The sequence below is a fragment of the Sus scrofa genome, chromosome 8 (genome assembly GCF_000003025.6).
Source record: "Sus scrofa isolate TJ Tabasco breed Duroc chromosome 8, Sscrofa11.1, whole genome shotgun sequence".
Classification (NCBI taxonomy): Eukaryota; Metazoa; Chordata; class Mammalia; order Artiodactyla; family Suidae; genus Sus; species Sus scrofa.
In genome coordinates this window covers 76,164,194-76,183,344 of record NC_010450.4, presented here as the reverse complement: position 1 = coordinate 76,183,344, position 19,151 = coordinate 76,164,194, and the positions used below count along the sequence as shown (strand labels likewise).

Here is a 19,151-nt window from a genome sequence, read left to right as displayed (position 1 = left end):
GAAACTCCAAGTCTTTTTTAAGTTAGGAGATATTCATAAATAATTCAACATAGATTTTTTTTCTCCTTTCTTGCTATGTAACTATGGAATGATTATATGAAAATTTTTTATGATATGAAAGTTTAATATTGCATTATTCATAATTTTAGAAAGAATTAACTTTTATTTCTTTTATCTTTTCCAACCATTGTCCTAGTTCCTTGTCCTGAGGCTGTTTAAATGCAGCTTCAGGGCCGGAGACAAAATAGGAGGAAGGTTAAAGTATATCTTTTCTACATTTCTACCTTTCCTCCAAGTGATCTGTTATACCTTTCTTTTTGTTTGTCCCAAACTTTGCTCAAAAGCTTTCTAAAATGTTTACTGCCCTATGAGTAGCGGCAGGTTACAACAGTGAAAGAACATGGACTAGTCTTGGAATAGACTTTCCTAGGTTCTCCCAAACGCCAGCCCCTCTGCTTCTTAGCTGTCCAAAACTTGGGCAGGTTACTTAACTTTCTGAGGCTGTTGTGTTCTTTTTTTAAAACTATAAACAATAGAAGATCGTCCAGAGCAGATGTAACATATTATCTGTCACACAGAAAATGCCTCACAAAGGTCAGTGCCACCTGCCATGTCAAAGACTAGTCAACCCGAAGTGCTTGGCCGTCTCTCTGATTCTGTATGTTCATCACTTCTCATGATTTCACAGCATAAATATAGAAGTAAATTGAAAAAGTGAAATAACCCTAAAATATTTCCTCCACTATTTTGGCTTTGTGCCCCTTCATCCAAAATAGAGGGCTTGACCTTCTCCCCCATTTCACTTTCTTCATCTCTTTCCCCAAGCCAATTCTGAGAAACCACAATCTTTCCTAGACTGACCAGATAGCCTAGTAAAGTGAACCTGACAGACAAGCCACAGAACTTTAATACTTTTAAGTCTCGTCAAAACCACCCTTGTATAGTAACAGCAGCATAGTCATTCCCAAGACTGCAAAAATTAGTTATCTGTAAAAGTGTATTGCAACTGCTTTTCTAATATAACTTAATTTTTCCCTCTCTTGGTAATGATTTGTATTTATTTAATAACCAAAACGTCCTGAAGATTGTTTGTAGCCTGTAAGAGCTGTACTGAATACATTATATAAGCACATATCCTAGCGCACATTAAGATTAGTCAAAAATAAGTAGAAAAGCAAAATATCTAACTTTTTAATTCATTTAATTTAGAAAGTATATTCATATTGAGAATTGGTTTATTTTAATTTACGTTTATTTTTGATTTAGTAATAGTTTGATTGGCTAAAAGAGTCAATTTACCATTCTTATTTAAATTTGCATCTGAATTTGAAGATATGTTACCAGAACTAAAACTCGTACTAGGATAATTCTTACATAATCAGCACTAATAGAAAAATGAGGCAAGTTATCTTTGGGTATAAAACAGCTTCAGAGATGAAAGAGACAATGAAATTTTATACTTTATTTCCATAATTATAATTGAAAAGCTGTGAATCCCCAGAGGCTCTCTTTATACCGGGAACCTCTCTGAAGTGTGGATATTTTTAAAAGCTTTTACACATCAACCTTCTCACAATTACCAAGAGAATGTTTTTGTGAAAATGGTTATTGTATCATTTTGTTGTGAAAACTAGAGTTCAGTCCTAAAACGCATCCTCTTTCCTTTATTTCCCATGGATAAAGTTTCACGTGCAGGGGAGGGGGGCGCATTTTAAATTCACCTGATGCCCCTGTTTTGAGCTTAGTTAGTGGGCGGCCAGGCTTCCCTCAGCTGCAGGAAGAGGTATGTCTGTGTTGGGTTTGTCACCTGTCAGGGGCGGGGACGCTGACTTGTGTTGACATCGGTAGGGTCAGCTCAGAATTGTCTGAAGCTCTTCCCATTTTCCTACTGATTTAAACTTTCTAGACTGTCGTCTAGACCAGCTCTCTGCAGTCCCAGTACATGAACCAAATCCTCTGCTCTTTTATTTGTCTCCTTTAATTCTAAAACCATTGGGGATAAAATAAAATGCACATCAAAAAAATTTTTATGGCCCAAAGAGCCGAAATTAGCTCGAACCTATTTCTGAAAATTAAAGTTTCACACTAAAAATACAGAAGCCCTTTCTTTAGTTGCTGTGTAATACCAGCCAAGGATCATCTGAAATTGGGAAACGAGAAAGGCCAAATAATACTAGTAGAGCAAGGTGGAAAATTACTTTGACTCAAGTAGGTTACTAGTGTGAAAGCCTTAAAAAAATATTTCAAAATAGAGAAGAGTGTTTATAAACTGGTACAGAAATTTTCATCTGAATTTAATACATCTCTGATAGAAGTGTCAGTTCAGTCCTTAAAAATAAATAGAAAAATGTTTTCCTATTGAAAGCCATTTGAGCTTCCAAATATATGTATACCTCTATTTACAAAGTAGTTTCTCAGAAAATGTTAATAGAAAGGAACCTTTAAAAAGTGAACTTACTCTTAGTTTTTTTATTATGCAAGTGAGAGGAGAGCTCACACGGTGAACTTGCGGCAGAATGGGAATTGAGCCCAATTTTCCTGAATCTTTCATTCTTTTAACTAGATCAGCCTCCTCCTGCGGTTAATAAGAGTCTTAACTGGCAAAGAAAGAGACTACTTAATGGACAGAGGAAATAGAAAATTGATAAATGGTTTCTTTCTGGTAGATGTGCTTTGTTCCTAATCTGGAAAAAGCAGTTTTTGTTTTTGGGGTTTTTTTTGTCCTTTTGCCTTTTCTAGGGCCGCTCCCCTGGCATATGGAGATTCCCAGGCTAGAGGTCTAATCAGAGCCCTGCACCACAGTCACAGCAACGTGGAATCCAAGCCCACGTCTGCAGTCTACACCACAGCTCACGGCAACGTCAGATCCTCAACCCACTGAGCCAGGCCAGGGATCAAACCCGCAACCTCATGATTCCTAGTCCGATTCGTTAACCCGCTGCGCCAGACAGGAACTCCGGAAAAAGCCGTTTTCGAACTTAAGTGTGCTCTGTAAACATACAGAATGCATCACATACCAGTTCTAAGCATCATGTTTTAGGGACAGCTATTTTCCTTGAATTCTCTGAGGTGTACTACTAGAGACTCTCCACTCAGAGGTCTTAATTATAAGCAGAATTGATTTATGGCTTTAGAGAAGATCAGAAACTAGAAAGACTAATTGCAACTTTCTTAGTTTCATTTTTAAATCTCTCTACTCATCTATAGTCTTCATTTTTTTAATACGACATTTGAAATGTCATGAAGCATCATCACATTCCTATCATTGGGTGTACGCACAATATTGTGTGTATAATGCATATGTAAGTTATTGAGCATAATACAGTGAACATCTTTGACCCACCACCCATCTCAAGAACTAGATCATTACCAATATTTTGTTTTCATCTTCATGTTCCTTCCCCTAAACCACCTTCTCACTTCCCCATTAGCTTACATTTTCTTTATCCATTCTACTCTTAACATTTGCATTGTTTCTGTGTTTGCTGTGAGTGTTCCTGACCGTGTCTTGCAGTAAGGCTTTGTGAGTTTCAGCTTTATAAGGTACATTAAGACAAATTGTTTCCAGTGTAGATATAGCAATTTATACCCCCACCAGCAGTGTAGCAATGTATGCAAATTCCCTTGATCCACATTCTCTCCAGATGAAGTGACTTAAATGGTATTTTTGTTGTGCTTTTCTGTTTTTTGGTTTTTTTTTTTTTTTTTAGGGCCGCACCTGTGGCATATGGAGGTTCCCAGGCTAGGAGTCAAATCAGAGCTGCAGCTTCAGGCCTATGCCACAGCCACAGCAATGCAGGATCCAAGCCGTGTCTGCAACCTACACCACAGCTAACGGCAACGCTGGATCCTTAACTCACTGAGCAAGGCCAGGGATCAAACCCTCATCCTCATGGATACTAGTCAGATTCATTTCTGCTGAGCCACAATAGAAACTCATGTATTTTTGTTCATTTTTATTTCCCTATTTTTTTGGCCATGGCATGCAGTGATGTGGGATCTCAGTTCCCAGACCAGGAATTGAACGTGGGCCACAGCAATGAAAGCACCAAGTCTTAACCACTAGACCACCAGGAAGCTCCCCGTGTCTCTCATTATTTATTAACCACATGTGTCTGTGACTTTGCCCATACTTCTACTGGGCGGTATGATTTATAGGAGTTCTTTTTACATATATACATGTTTGTTTTGGTTTTTTTTTCTTGTTTTGGCCACAGCTATGGCATTCAGACGTTTCCAGGAGAGGGATCAAATCTAAGCCACAGCTGCAGCAATGCTCGATCCTTAACCCACTGCACCACAGTGAGAAGTCGTGTATACTTTTTTGCTTATTTATTTGGTACAGATATCTTCTGCCATTTGTGGCTTATGATTTTACCCTCTTTACAATGGCTTTTGACAAACTGAAGTTGTTAATTTCACTCAAATTATCCATCTTTAGTTGTTAGTATCTTTTTGTACTATGTGTATATCTTTAAAAAAATCTTTTCCAATCCAGTGTTATAAGATTTTGGTTATACAGTATTTTCTTGTAAAAGCCTTAGGATTTTTTTTTTTTCTTTTTTCTTTTCACACTTGAGAATGCACCTGGAGCTGCTTTCTTTACATGGCAGTCAGCAGCCCTCCTTACTTGCAGATCCCATATCCACCGTCCACATCCACAGGCTCAGCCAGCTCTAGATCAGAATTCTCTGTTGGTCGAAAATGTGGATGCGGAACCCTTGCATACGGAGGACTGACTGAGCCGTTTTATACAACGGACTTGAACAGCCTTGGGTTTTGGTGTCTGTACTTGGGTTGTTTCCTGGAACCGCACCAACAGCATGTAAGTTAGGGATCCAGTTTTCACCCCAAGTGGATCAACAGTTTTCCCAGCACCATTGTTTTTCCCGACAGCTTTATTGAGGGATAATTGACATGTAATAACTGCACATGTTTAGGTACAATTTGACATGTGGATGCCCATGAAATCATCACCAGAACAAGACAGTATGTATGTTCATCACCCGAAACATACAACAAATTTCCTCAAACCCCTTTGTAATGCAAATCCTCATTACCAGAGAACCACTGATTTACTTTCTGTTACCATAGATTTGTTTGCATGTTCTACATTTTATATAAATGGAATCAAATAGTTTATTCTCTGTTCTCTCTTTTTTTTTAAGGGTACACCTGTGGCATATGAAGTTTCTAAGCTAGGGGTCGAATCAGAGCTGCAGCTGCTGGTCTACACCACAGCCACAGCAACATGGGATCCGAGCCACATCTGCCACCCATGCCACAGTTTGCAGTAATGCTGGATCCTTAACCCACTGAGTGAGGCCAGGGATTGAACCTGCATCCTCACGAACACTATATTGGGTTCTTAGCCTGCTGAGCCACAACAGGAACGCCTGTTTCTGGCTTCTTTCACTGCACGTGTTTTTGTAATTCATCCATGTTGTGTTTATCAATTGTTGGTTTCTTTTGTTGCTGAGTAGTATTCCATTGTATGGAATAGCAAGGTTTAGCTGTTCCCCTATTGCTAAGCATTTGGGTTGTTTCCAGTTGGAGGCTCTTAATACAGGTAAACTGCTGTGAAGGTTTATATACAGGTGTCTCTGCGGCATACGCTTTCATTCTTCCCAGGCCAGTACCTAGTTGCGGAATAGCTGGATTGTATGTATACATACATATGGGAACAGTAGGTACATGTTTAACTTTTTAAGAAACTGGCACACTTTTCCGAGATGGTTGTATCATTCGACATTCCGACCAGTAGTATTTGAGAGGTCAGTTTTTCCACATCTTCACCAATAAAGTATGGTTTAAAATCTTCAATTTTAGGGAGTTCCTGTCATGGCACAGTGGTTAACGAATCTAAGAACCATGAGGTTACAGGTTCGATCCCTGGCCTTGCTCATTGGTTTAAGGATCCGGCGTTGCCGTGAGCTGTGGTGTAGGTTGCAGACTTGGCTCGGGTCCTGCGATGCTGTGGCTGTGGCATAGGCCAGCAGCTATAGCTCCGATTCGACCCCTAGCCTGGGTACCTCCATGTGCCGCCGGAGTGGCCCAAGAAATGGCAAAAAGACCAAAAAAAAAAAAAAAATTAATTTTAGCTACTCTGGCGGATATGTAGTGGCATCTTACTGAGGTTTAAGTTGGAATTTCCCTAATAACTAAAGATGTTGGTCATGTTTTCATGAGCTTATTTGCCATCTGCATGCTTATGTCACCTTAGTGAGACCTCTTCTAGCCTTATTTACATTGAGACATCTCTCCTGTACACACATCTCATAATCCCCATTGCTGCTTTGTTTTTCTCTGTAGCAAATGTCATCATCTGACACACTGCATATTTTGCTATTTATTCCCCAGTGGACTGTAAGCACCTGAGAGCAGAATTGTCTTTTTAGCTGATTGCTTGCATTCCAGCCCCTAGGGTAGTGCCTGACACCAGACCCTGGTAATATTTACTGAATGAATGAACATAAGTAACATTTTTGATGTGGTTATTTTTTTTTCTCTGAATAGGACTGAGGATCTCATTAGAACACTATGAATAATACAGATCCTCAGCAAAGTTATGATATAGACAGAATTTATCTTTCAGAACCTTTTCCTTTTTTTAATAATGAAAATGTTAAACACCTTCAAAGGAATGTTTAACATTTAGACAAAACATAAAGGGTAACAACAGCTAATAGCAGCTGCGCTCCCATTACCCAGGTCAAGAAACGAAACCATCAGTACTTTCGAAGCCTCTCTGTGCTTTTCCCTTATTACCTCATTTGCTCTCTTCTCCCGCCATAACCTCTCCTCTGAGTTTCGAATATTGTTCCTATTGGTTTTCTTTATAACTTCACCACATCTAAATGTCTCATTTCGTTAGGTGTGTTCTTGAACTTGATGCAAGTGGATCCTGCTCTGTCTGTTCTTCCTGAGACTCATCAGTGTTAACGCATGGAGCTGCAGTCACTTACTTCCTCTCTTACCCAGTATCCCTATTGCATCAAGAGACCACAGTTCATTCATCAGTTCTCCTGTAAATACAGATTTGGGGGTGTTTCCTATTTCTTTTGATACTAAAGATAGTGCTGCTGTGAACATGATTTTATGTACATGCCTTATGGAATGCAAGTGCAAGTTTCTTCTTCTTAGTTAAATTGCTATTCCCTAGAGTATATGCAGCTTTCACTTTCCTAGTTAATGCCAGAATGTGTTCAAAAGTAATTATTCAAATGTATACACCAATCAGCAGTGTACAGTTTTCATTGTTTTAAGTTGTCCTAGTATAGAGGGTATAGCAGAGCGTCCCACATCAGTTTTAATTTACATTTTCCTGTTTTCTGATGAGGCCGGGTGCTTTTTTCAGATTTAATTGGCCACTCTTGTCTCCCCTTCTGTAAAATGCCCATCCAGGTTATTTCTTTTTTTAGTTGAGTTGTTGGTTTGTGGGAGTTCTTCACATTTTCAAGTCCTGTAATGCAGACCCCTTTCCCCAGTTTGTAACTTGTATTTTCACTATCAGGTTCTTCCTTAAAACTTCTGATTTTTTATCTTTAAGAGGTTCTTTCGTACCAAAGGTCATCTGGAAACTTTTCCACCCTTCCGTTAAAACATACTGCCCTCGGAACCTTCCTTTGACCAGTCCCTAACAGTCTGTTTGCCAGAGGAAATCTGAAACTCGGTCACCCTGGCAGAGGGCACTGAGAAGAGGTCAATTTGAGAAAACGTATATGTGTATAGAAATCAAATGAAAGCCAGCCTGTAATGTTTTATTTTATTTTACTTATTTTTTCTAGCATAATTCTAATTGACTCTAGTGTCTTACAGCAAAGAGATTTGATCCTGAAATCAAACTCCAAACATGTAAGGTGTACCCTGGTTATAATTTGCTTAATTAGTATAATTTGACCTTTTCTTAGTAGATACTTACACAAATCAGTTTATTATTTTAAAGCTTGTTGTAAAAGTGATTGCAATGCAAAAACTTTCTGTCTAGACACAGAAAAAGACATCAGGATAAATTAATGAAGGTCTGTGTTAAGAATATTTAAGCAAATTTTCAGTGTAATACTGTTAATTTGAATAGTACTAAACAATGAATTTGGAAGAAATTAGGTGCTTTCTTGGTGCTTAAAAAATTTCATTCATGTGGAGTTCCCGTTGTGGCACAGCGAAAACGAATCCAACTAGGAACCATGAGGTTACAGGTTTGATCCCTGGCTTTGCTCAGTGGGTTAAGGATCCGGCGTTGCCATGAGCTGTGGTATAGGTGGCAGATGTGGCTCAGATCTGGCATTGCTGTGGCTGTGGTGTAGGCCGGCGGCTGCAGGTCGAATTAGACCCCTAGCCTGGGAACCTCCGTATGCCGAGGGTGCAGCCCTAAAAAGACCAAAAAAAAAAAAAAAAATTTTTTTGTTCATGTTATTTTTTATTTTTATTTTTTCTTCTTAGGGCCACACCTGTGGCATATGGAAGTTCCCAGGCTAGGGGTCAAATTGGAGCTGCAGCTGCCAGCCTACACCACAGCCACAGCAACTCCAGATCCAATCTGCGACATGTTGCAGCTCAAGGCAACACCAGATCCTTAACCTGCTAAGCCAACGCCGGGGATTGAACCTGCATACTCACAGAGACTGTGTTCGGTTTTTAAGCCACTGAGCCACAGTGGGAACTCCAAAAATTTGTTGATTTTAAAAATACAGAATTGTAGGGTGTAAAGGGACCCTTAAGCTTTCTTGTGAGATGATCATCAGGCGGAGAAATTCCTTCTGCAGCACCTCTGCTCTGGGATTGAAGGCAGGCGGTGTTGGTAAACCAGCTGCCTGTGCAATCTTAACAAAATTTATTTGCTTAGCCCACATCTCATTTTCCTTATGCTGAGGTAAACTTCACATCAGTTTCTCTGTTTCTTTTTTCACCCACAGCTCTTCTTAAACACTCTAACATCTGTAGGTTTTTCCCCCCAACACAGACCAGCTCTCTGATTTTCTGGACACTAGCTGGCATCTTACAATTCGGTTCGGTCCTGACACGTGGGCTCCCTCTCCATGACCTGCAGACGCCATTCATTCAAAGTCCAGGTTGTCACCTGCGCTTTTGACTGACCTGTTTTACATCAGTGGTTCAGCCTCCTCCTCAGGTTCAGTCACTTCCTAGAGCAACTCACAAAGCTCTTATTAGATCATTAGTTCCTTACAAAAAATATTAAAGGATGCAGATGAAGAGGTGCACAGGGCAAGGCCTGGAAGGGTCCTGACACCAGAGCCTCTGCCCCCATGGGGTCTGGTGGTGAATGCCTCAGCCAGCCCAGAAGCTTTCCAAACCCCATATTTGAGGGGTTTTCATGGAGGCTTCATTACATGGGTATGGCTGATTAAACCATTGTCCAGAGGTTAGGGGTGAGGCTGAAAATTCCCACCCTCTAAGCACAATTGAGTTCCCCTGGCAACCAGCCCCCAGGCTTTGGTTATCTAGGGGCTTTCCAGAATCTCCTCGCTAACCCAGAGTCAGGTACAGTTGAAGAGGGTTTGTTAGGAACAACACAAGACCCTCCTTTCACCTCCAGGAACAGGACCAGAGACCAAACAAAACAACCAAAGATGTTCCGGGGAACCCCCTGCCCCATGGCCAAAAGAGCTGTTCCCTTGGCCCTTATCGCTCAGGAATTAACAAGCGTTTTAGGAGCGCTGCGCCTGGAATGGGGATGAAGACCAAAACATGTGTCTCTCACTATAAATGACAGTGTCACAATCTTACTTGTTACACGTTCCACATCAGTGGGTTCTAAACAAATGAAATTTGATTTTACTAAGAAAAGTCAACGTCATTCTAAGATTCCTCTGAAATGGAATGAGTGTTTATTCTGTGTCAAGACAGTGTGCGAGGTAGCATCTTGTTTCATTTAACCCTTACAGCAGCCCTGCACATTCCCTCTGTAGCAGCATCCCGGAGGAACTGATAAAGGCTGTGGCCAGTGGGTAGAAGTCCCCTGAGCCTGGGAAGAAGAAAACCGGAAAGTGGTACAGCTGAGATGGGCAGGAAGGCCTCCCGATTCCAGAGCTCTTTCCGGCCTTTTCTGTAGAGGAACAGTACTAGTGATGGGGATGTTTTACTCATGACCCAGAAGAGCAACGAAACGTACAGATTTAGGGAGGCTGTGACCAGGAGCAAGCCTTACCCGATGCAAGTCTTCCCAGAAAATGCGATGTCAGAGTTCTCAAAAATCCAGCAGCGCGTGTACTCCTCACTGCACTGAGTTAGGTCTGGGCTGCTCAGGAGCAGTTTTGCCGCTTGTTTGAATCTCTGTTCCTCAGCCACTTTCTCTCTCAGTTTCTCTTCTCTATCGCAACCACCCAGGGTATTATTACCTTTCCTCCTTCTGAGCCTGTCCACCTCCCTTAGATTTTTCTCCCTTTCATAGTGTTTTCTAAACCCTCATTCAATCCTAGGAAACCGCATTCTCAATTGTTTTCGTAGATGTTTCTCTTGTCTTTTGCTGCATAACAAAGCACCCAAAACTTAGTGCCCCCGGAACAACAGTGATGTGTTCTTTCCTGCGGTTGCCTATGTTGGGAAGGTGGGTTCTTGGGGTTTCACTTTGAGCCGCAGGCCTGCTGGGCCCTGGGAGCGGCTGGGAAGACCGGGCCTCTGTCCCTTGGGGCGCTCCTTCCCCACGCTGCCTCACAACGGCCAGCACTAGCTGTCAGGTCTCCTTTTCCAGAGGTTCAGGCCAAGCTCATTTTCACTGCGGAAGCCTCCCCAAGGGTATGGATTGAGAGGGCTGGTTGGGGCCGCTATTGTAACAGTCATTATACTAGTATACTCTGCTCACCTCCTGATTGCCTTCTAGAAACCTGCTTTTCCTATGATTATCTTGTTTCTTTAATAATTGACTGTAGGTGGAAGTTCATCTTCCTTTGAAATATTCCCCTTACCTCAGAACCAGAGGGCAGGGGACTCCGCCTTCTCCCATTCCAGTGCCCGCCTCCACCCTTTCTTGAGAAAACCCACTTCCCCCCACAAGTGCCTTTTTTTTTTTTTTAAGTTAACAGGATATATTTTTACTGCCCACTTATCATATTAATGATTCTTTTCTACTGCCCGCTGACTTATCCTTGTATTCTCCATCCTTAGGACCAGCCCTGATACACAGCATTAAAGGTTTCGTGTCGTCCTTTTAAGGCTTTCATTTGGGAAGGTTGCAGGACTTAAATGTCTGACCAGATGAATTCAAGATACTCTTTTTAGTTCGTACAGACATTTTTTTCATTGTCGTCATTTCATGCTATCTGGTTCTCTTAAATTATCTCCCTGCCAGTAACTTTCTTATCTTTGTCAGAAAGAGAGAAAAAAATGCCTTTTATTTTTTAAACAACTTGAAATGAACAAGCAGCTTCAGATGCCCTAAATGTTAACCCAGCTTCTTCTCAAATCTTGAGATACTCTTTCCCTGGGGTCAGCACTTACTTGGTTTCTTGCCTCCCTTTCCTCCCCCTAAGAATGTCAGCTCAGGAGGGCAGGGATTTCCTTCTATCATCTCTTTGAAGAATGCCTGGCACTTAGAAGGGACTTAATAGCTGTGGAATGAATAAATGAGTGGAATAAAAAGTTACTTCAAATAAGTAGAGATCTGTTACGGACGGTGTGCATAGAGCAGTCCATTTGCATGTTTAAATATTATCTGTAAACCTAGCACATGTCTCAAAGGATGCATAATAAACTGTTAACAGTGATTCTCTCAGGCAAGGAAAGGCAAAGAAATGCAGAGTGGGTCAGGAGATTTTACTTTATAATCTTGAACATATGCTGTTTTTATCATATTGTAATTCTTAAAGGCTTTACAAATCAGAAATAGCCAATATAAATATATTAGTGTTATTTCCCTTATAGAAGTGTATGGAAGAAGAGATGTGTGTTACTGGTGAAGACAGCTATCATATCCTGGATAAAATGTTATATCCTGTTTTTTCACTTAGCACCATATTTCAGTCATGTTTATTACATCATTAAAAATTATTGCTTAATGTTTTAATGAAAACATTTAATTAAAGCGTAGTTTTAATGAATATTGCACGGGATGGGTAGAGTTTATGTTATACTTTATCGTTGAATATTTTGCAGTTATAAGTAAGAGCTCAGGAAACGCTTTCTATTTATAAAACCTTTGTGATGCTTTACTGATTTCTCTAAGAGTCATAGAGGTCGTGTTCCTTGGTTAAAAACTGCTCTTGACATCATTATAAAAAGCGATAAGCAATTGAAAATGACTGAGAGGCATCTGAACTGTAAGTAAGTTGGCTTCTGGGCAACACTTGGTGCCGCTTCTTCAGTCTCTACAGAGAACTGCAGTGTTTAAAAGTACCCTGCCCACTCAGAGGGCGGCCTTAACGACGTCCATACTTGGTATAGATCGTATATCATAGAGTAATTACTTATGTGCAGTTTTCCCCTCAAAATTTTGGTTTTGAATATGCTTATGATGTATTAGTACATAATCCATACTACTGATAGTTTTCATTAAGGTATGCTCTGCAGTTTCTTAAACTCATCTCTTCCCTTCGGGGAAGCTAAAAAGTCATCGGAGGCTCTGTAGCTTGGCAGAGCTATGTGTCATTGGTGTGTGTGTGGCGCTCTTTGTCAAAACAGCTTTTCCAGAGGAGAGATACCCTCCCTCTTAAAGGCACATGGTCAGTCACCATACGTTTCACTGTCGCTGGTGTTAATGCGTGGTCTTGTAACTCTGCCCTGTTCACAGGTTAAAGTCTTGCACAATCAGCTGGTCCTTTTCCACAATGCCATTGCCGCTTACTTTGCTGGGAATCAGAAGCAGCTTGAACAGACACTTAAACAGTTCCATATCAAATTGAAAACCCCTGGAGTGGACGCCCCATCTTGGCTTGAAGAACAGTAAAAATCACACCTGGAAAAGAAAGAAAAGGAAGTCATATTGTTATATTTCTAAACAAACCTAATAAGAATTAAATGGAAATGGGAGAAGAGGGAAAGGGTGACAGCCATTATAGTGATTCTTGCACAAACAGCTTTAATTTTTCCCTATTTCATACTTTAACAATTGAACTGTTAAATTTGATGGGAAGGTGGGTGTTTTAATCTAAACATAATTTCTATAATCTGAACACAATAATTCTCCATTTTGAGAAATCCTTTTGTATTGTGAAGGTTGATGGCTATTTCTCTAGTTTGAAAACACCTAATATAGATTTGCACTGACAAGATAAAAATTCGAGGTTTTTGGTCCCACAGGTGAGGACCAGTCGTAACTTTTCAAGGGAGGTTTACATGATTTGTATCAACATCAGATATTTTATATATGAACATATTAAACATCTTTAAGAGAGTCATTTTCATCTATTGTCTTAAGGAAAAAAGAAACTATTTTGCAGAGTAAAATTATATGGTGTTCCTGCAGCATCCACATAAAGGAGGCAGCTCTGACGAATGACTGATGGGCTGGTGGAGTTGTGGCAAATACCTTTTTAAAAATGAATCTGTACCATTGTAGTTTTGTTTAGGCTTTTTCTTAAAGACAGAAATCACACTGTCATTTCTGTGAGGCTTTTGAGCTTACGAATTTGTGTCACCCAAAGTCATGAAACGGTTCTGTTAGCAATTTCTTTTGATTCGTAATGAAACCTGCTTAAAAGAATTCTTTTGACAGGTGGACTTGGAAATAGAAATTCTTGATGGTTCCTAGAGTAGAAACCTATGCTTTGAAAGCTAGTTTGGGGTAAATTCCATTTTGACAGACGTGAATTCCTAGACGCCTTTCATTGACTTCCATGTGTAACAATACCGGTTAAGCCTTAAATCACAAATATGTGCCTTCTCAGATAAAGTAATTCTCATTCAACCAATGTACATAAATCCATAAAGAAGCCCCTTTCAGATAATGTTTGACGTGTCTGTTCCTTCCTGGGAAAGGAGCACTGTGTATAAATGTTGAGTTTCTATGTACTCGTTAAGCCACATTTAAGGTTTATGAAGAAATCAGCTTTTGAATTCGCTCTTCGGTTTTTCTTCATTCCTTTCGTGGAATGGGAAGACGAGGACTTTTCACTTGTGTAAAGAAAGGGTGATGTGTGTCCATGTGGGGGTAGCAAGAAGAAAGGGGCTGGAGAGGCCAGTACTGCTTCATTTGCTCAGCACTGTGGGTTTTGTGTTGTGTGGTTGGCCTGTCTGCTGTGTGGTTTTTATCAGTAATGGAATCCTTTTTCAATATAAGTTCTCTTGATTTTTGTCATAGACATGAATTATTATTTTGAGAAGTATCTCTGTACCTGTTCATTTCTTTTGTGTTGAAATGAAGTACTTAAAATTACTGTTATACATGACCTTCGTGGACTGTAAGATTTGTTATATATGTTCAGATGCCATTTAGCTGGCTTTTTAATTAATATGCCTGTGTCCAGTGCTTAACACAGTGTCATGTGACTGTAAATCACAAACCTATTTTAAATCATTCCCTCCTGTATATTTGTACTCTGAGAGCCTTATTTTATTCTTCCAGCAGAATTACTACTTGTGATAGTTCATTTACATTCCCCAGAATGTGCCTCTGGTGTGAATTTTGTATTCTTATTAAAAGTGTTTGCTGCAGCACTCATTTCTTTGGCTCTTCATAATTTAAAATGAGAAGCAGTTATTTGGAGAAAATGAGGACATGGGATTGGTCTTTAAAAACAATGGAGGAGTTCCCATCGTGCCTCTGCAGTAAAGGACCCATGCACGAGTTCAATCCCTGGTCTCAGTAGGTTGAGGTTCCAGCATTGCCATGAGCTGTGGTATAGGATGCAGATGTGGCTCGGATCCCACATTTGCTGTGGCTGTGGTGTAGACTGGCAGCTGCAGCCCTGATTCGACCCCTAGCCTGGGAACCTCCATATGCCACTGGTGCGGCCCTAAAAAAGACAAAAAATAAATAAAATAAAAGTTAAAAAAAATAAAAATGGTGGTGCTTCTGTCACTTACAGTTGTTTATTTAGTAAGTTACTTCTTCCCTCAGTTGGAATCTCATGGCAGGCGAACAAGTCCACTGAGTACATTTCAATAACAGTTGTAAGTTGAGGAATTAAATAGTTCATGGATTGATGATTTTTCAGATTAAACTAAAAAGATCAGTGATTCTGAGTAGTGGGTATATATGCAAAACAAATAACATATTAGCCAGTGGTGTATTTACTTAGGAAAATAATTCGCATTCATTGTAGGAAAAAAATTTGAAGATAATCTCAAAAAAATTGAGGATAAAAGAAATAACTTCCCAAATCAATAAATACGACATGAGACCGACCCCCTAACTCCTGCTGAAGTTACTTTAGTTATCAGTTTTTTCTGTCATAAGCTCTAATTTGAATATCCTTTAACCTGCACTCTTAGCAGGTTATTCCCATAGTTGAGATTCTTAAAGTGAAAATATACTTCTAAGACTATGTTACTGGCTTTCAAGACAGATTTTTGCCAGTTTACATGCATGTGCCTGGTGAGCATATTTTTTAAGTGAGTGAACATGAAAGGACATCAGGTGTGTAACCTGCAGAACATCACTTTTTAAAAATGTTTAAGCAGAAAGGGGAAAATTATAGGGAGCTGGGTTCGGAGGATCCTTTTATGGAGAAGAAGTAGGAGCAAAGGAGAATGATTTGATTGTAGCTTGAGCATTGCTTATTTGGAAAAAGCCTGGTTGATTGTTCGTGTATGGTTGTCCTTAGGTTTTGATTTCTTAACCTTGAGGCATTTCAGCCTTGGGTTTTGGTTGGCTTCCGGAAGCTAGCTTGCAAAGGCATTAAAGCCAACACAGTCCAGTGGCCTCCTTGTTTAATTAATTTCAATCCCAAAGCTCCCCAAACCCAGGAAGAACCTGGGTTCACAGGAATAGTTGAGCTAAAATCTAGACTTGAAGAAGCCTTCTATCCACATTTCGAAGCGCACTGATAAGGTTACTGAAGTTTATCCCCTAGCACGTTCCTTAGAGATTATGGTTAGCCCCTCCCTTTTTTTAACAAAGACCCAAAGGCGCAAAAAACGTTAAGTTAAACTGCCTTAGCCAAGCCCCATCTCCAAATGTGATGCCAGATGAGTGTTTGCGACGAAGCATGAATTCCCCTTGAGATCCTGCCACTTCAAATGCATAATTAAATCAGTGTGTCAAAAGTGTCATTCTGGAGTTGCTGTCGTGGCGCAGTGGTTAAGGAATCCGACTAGGAACCATGAGGTTGCGGGTCTTGCTCAATGGGTTAAGGATCCGGCGTTGCCGTGAGCTGTGGTGTAGGTCGCAGACGCGGCTCGGATTTGGTGTTGCTGTGGCTCTGGCGTAGGCTGGCGGCTACAGCTCTGATTCGACCCCTAGCCTGGGAACCTCCATATGCCAAGGGAAGCGGCCCTAGAAAAGACAAAAAAAAAAAAAAAGTGTCATTCTTCTACTGAAGTACTACGTGTATAAATGTCTTCTTAGCCGAAAAAAATCCAACCCCAACCCAAAAGGATTCATATTTAATAGAGTTCAAAGTATAAACGACCCATTGATCTTCAAAGAATTTTGAAAAAGAAATCATGAACCTGAAAAGGGCTATATAAAGTAGAATAATGCATATTGAGAAAGCAAAAGATAAATCTTTTAATCATGGGACTGTGAATTTGAAGAGCAATGTAAGTATCTCGTGTGCCCAGTCTCCTTTTCCCTGGAGAAAACTCTAGGTGTGGAAAATAAAAGCAAATAATTTAATGGGATAACTCAGTGTTAACACATATATAATTTATACACTTTTTGCAAAGTACTAAGAATGCCTGTATTTTGTAGTAATATTCTTTAATATCTTTTGCCAGTAGCTCTTTTCTTGAGCTTTTCAGTTGCCTGGGAGACTTGAAACCTCCTGAGACCCCTCATCACTCAATTCTCACCAAATTTAGACATTTAAAAAGAAAAAAAGTATTCCCCCTGTAAGACTAAAGATTTGTTTATTGGCTAAGACTATCCAGTTATGAATAGGCTATTTTCTGACCAAAAGGCCAGTATATTTTTCATTAGTTCAAAGCTTTTCCAAGGACAACAGGTCCTTAGCTATTTTTATAGCATAGCAAAACCTGTTAAAATAGAACGGCAATGCAAACAAATTTCCTCTTTTGAGGACTTTCATTAAATTCTATGTTCCCACTTGAAGGTTTCCTGTTTGACAGGTTTCCTGGCATAAATGGGCCTTTATAATAAATCGCCAAGTAAGTTCTCCTAATGTACAGAAAACTCAAGTTCAGCTTTGTTTTCCTGGAATAAAGGCTAACTCTTAGCAGTTTCTGTATATTGAGAACTATTTGTTATTCTGGTCGTAACTCTAATATGGAAAGAGGAGACTGCGTAGGAAGAAGGAAATTAGGCCCGGTCTGGCAGCCATGACTCTGTCCTGTGCACTTAATTGATTACTATGCTTTCAGAGCTGGAAATGTCAGTGACATTTTTACAAATGAAACTTCCATTAAAAAATAATAATAATGTGTTTCTCCCCAGCAGACTAAAAGATTCTAAAGGGTGTAGTTTGCATCTCATACTCTGTTGAATTCCCATAACCCGGGAAAGTGCCGGAAGAATAACAGGTGTTCTATAAATGTTTGTTGAATGACTGAGTGAATGTTGAAGACATATGGGAATGAAAAGGGCACACGAAACGTAAAAAATTAAATTAAAATAAAACCATAGTTTGGTTTGGGCCCAAGCCAGGCTTTGCCATCAGCGTCCTCTGTCAAAGACTGATATTTTTGCAACTATGGTTTATCACGAGTTACTGAGTCCAAAGGAAGATGCATGAAGAACATGATACCACTTTGTTGATCCTAGACACAAAAGAAACTTTCCATAGCTTAAACTGTCACATTGCTTTGCTTTTGGTACAGGCGTATGTTTGTGTAAATATCTTAGGAGCGAAACGTACACCTCACTGGCATAAGGGCACACAAGGAAGGAAAATGTAAACCATGAGTCTTCACCATTTCTTGGAGTTTTGTCATTGGAGTTAAAAGAAAAAGCAAACTCACTGTAAAAATAAGGTCTGGACGGTATTACAGGGTAAGGAGAGGAAAGGTAATTTTATCCCTGTGGAGCTTGCTGAAAAGTTTTAAAATTATGAAATTTTTAGAATCATGAACTAAGTACTCAAATTATTTTTATAAATAAAAACTTTTTTATAAATAAAAATTGGGAGTTCCCTTTGTGGCTCAGCGGTTAATGAACCCGACTAGGATCCATGAGGATGCAGCTTCAATCCTTGGCCTCACTCAGTGGGTTAAGGATCCAGCATTGCCATGAGCTGTGGTGTAGGAAGCAGACGCCGCTCAGATCCCACATTGCTGCGGCTGTGGCGTAGGCCAGCAGCTGTAGTTCCGATTCAACCCGTAGTTTGGGAACTTCCATATGCCTTGGGTGCGGCCCTAAAAAGCAAATAAATATATGTGTGTGTGTATGTATTTTATTATAAATATATTTTTATATATGTGACTTTGATCCGCCCCCTAAATGATTTCTAATTCTATATTAGGGAGCTTTTTATGAAAAACTCCCTAAAGTTTTAGGCAGATAATTATACTTCTTTCCTTTGAGGAATATAGATGTGCTTATTACGGCTAGACTCAGCTCTTGAGAAAGGCACAGGGTATGCTTTTATTCACCCTGCATCCCAACTCCTTGCAGTTCTTAGCTCAAAGGAGCTGTGTTGGAAAGATGCATCTGGTTTGTTGGGGTTTTTTGTTTGTTTGTTTGTTTGTTTGTTGCTGCACCTGCAGCATGTTGAAATTCCCAGGCCAGGGATCAAGCCTGAGCCACAGCTCCACCGGAGCCACTGCATTTGGTGATTGCACTGCCATTTCATTTGTGTTGTAAAGGAATTTATAACTTAATCTAAATCAAGGTCAGAGTGTTACCTACGGTAGGAGGATGTTTACTGATGAATGGCTTGTTTTTTTTTGTTTTTTTTTTTTTTTAATGTAGTGATATTGGCAGACAGAAAAATCACCAGTTGGAACCCCTAATGAAATTTTGTTTCACACAGAGATCACGAGTGGATGCTAAAATCATTAGAAATGGAAGGAAAACAGATTATGTCCATAATACAAAGTATTACCCTACATCTTAATGTGAAAGGGAGAAAAGTGCCATT

General features: G+C 39.9%; 1 protein-coding gene across 20 annotated transcripts in view; it reads left to right on the top strand.

Annotated features, from left to right (window-relative positions):
- ARFIP1 (ADP ribosylation factor interacting protein 1) overlaps nucleotides 1–14,614 on the top strand; it is a 101,824-nt gene extending 87,210 nt beyond the window's left edge. For 19 of the 20 annotated variants that reach the window (XM_021100361.1, XM_021100360.1, XM_021100370.1 and 16 more), the window contains one exon: nucleotides 12,746–14,614. In XM_021100361.1, the coding sequence (XP_020956020.1) occupies nucleotides 12,746–12,901 (156 nt within the window). In that variant the 3' untranslated portion in view covers nucleotides 12,902–14,614. 20 annotated transcript variants of the gene reach the window in all.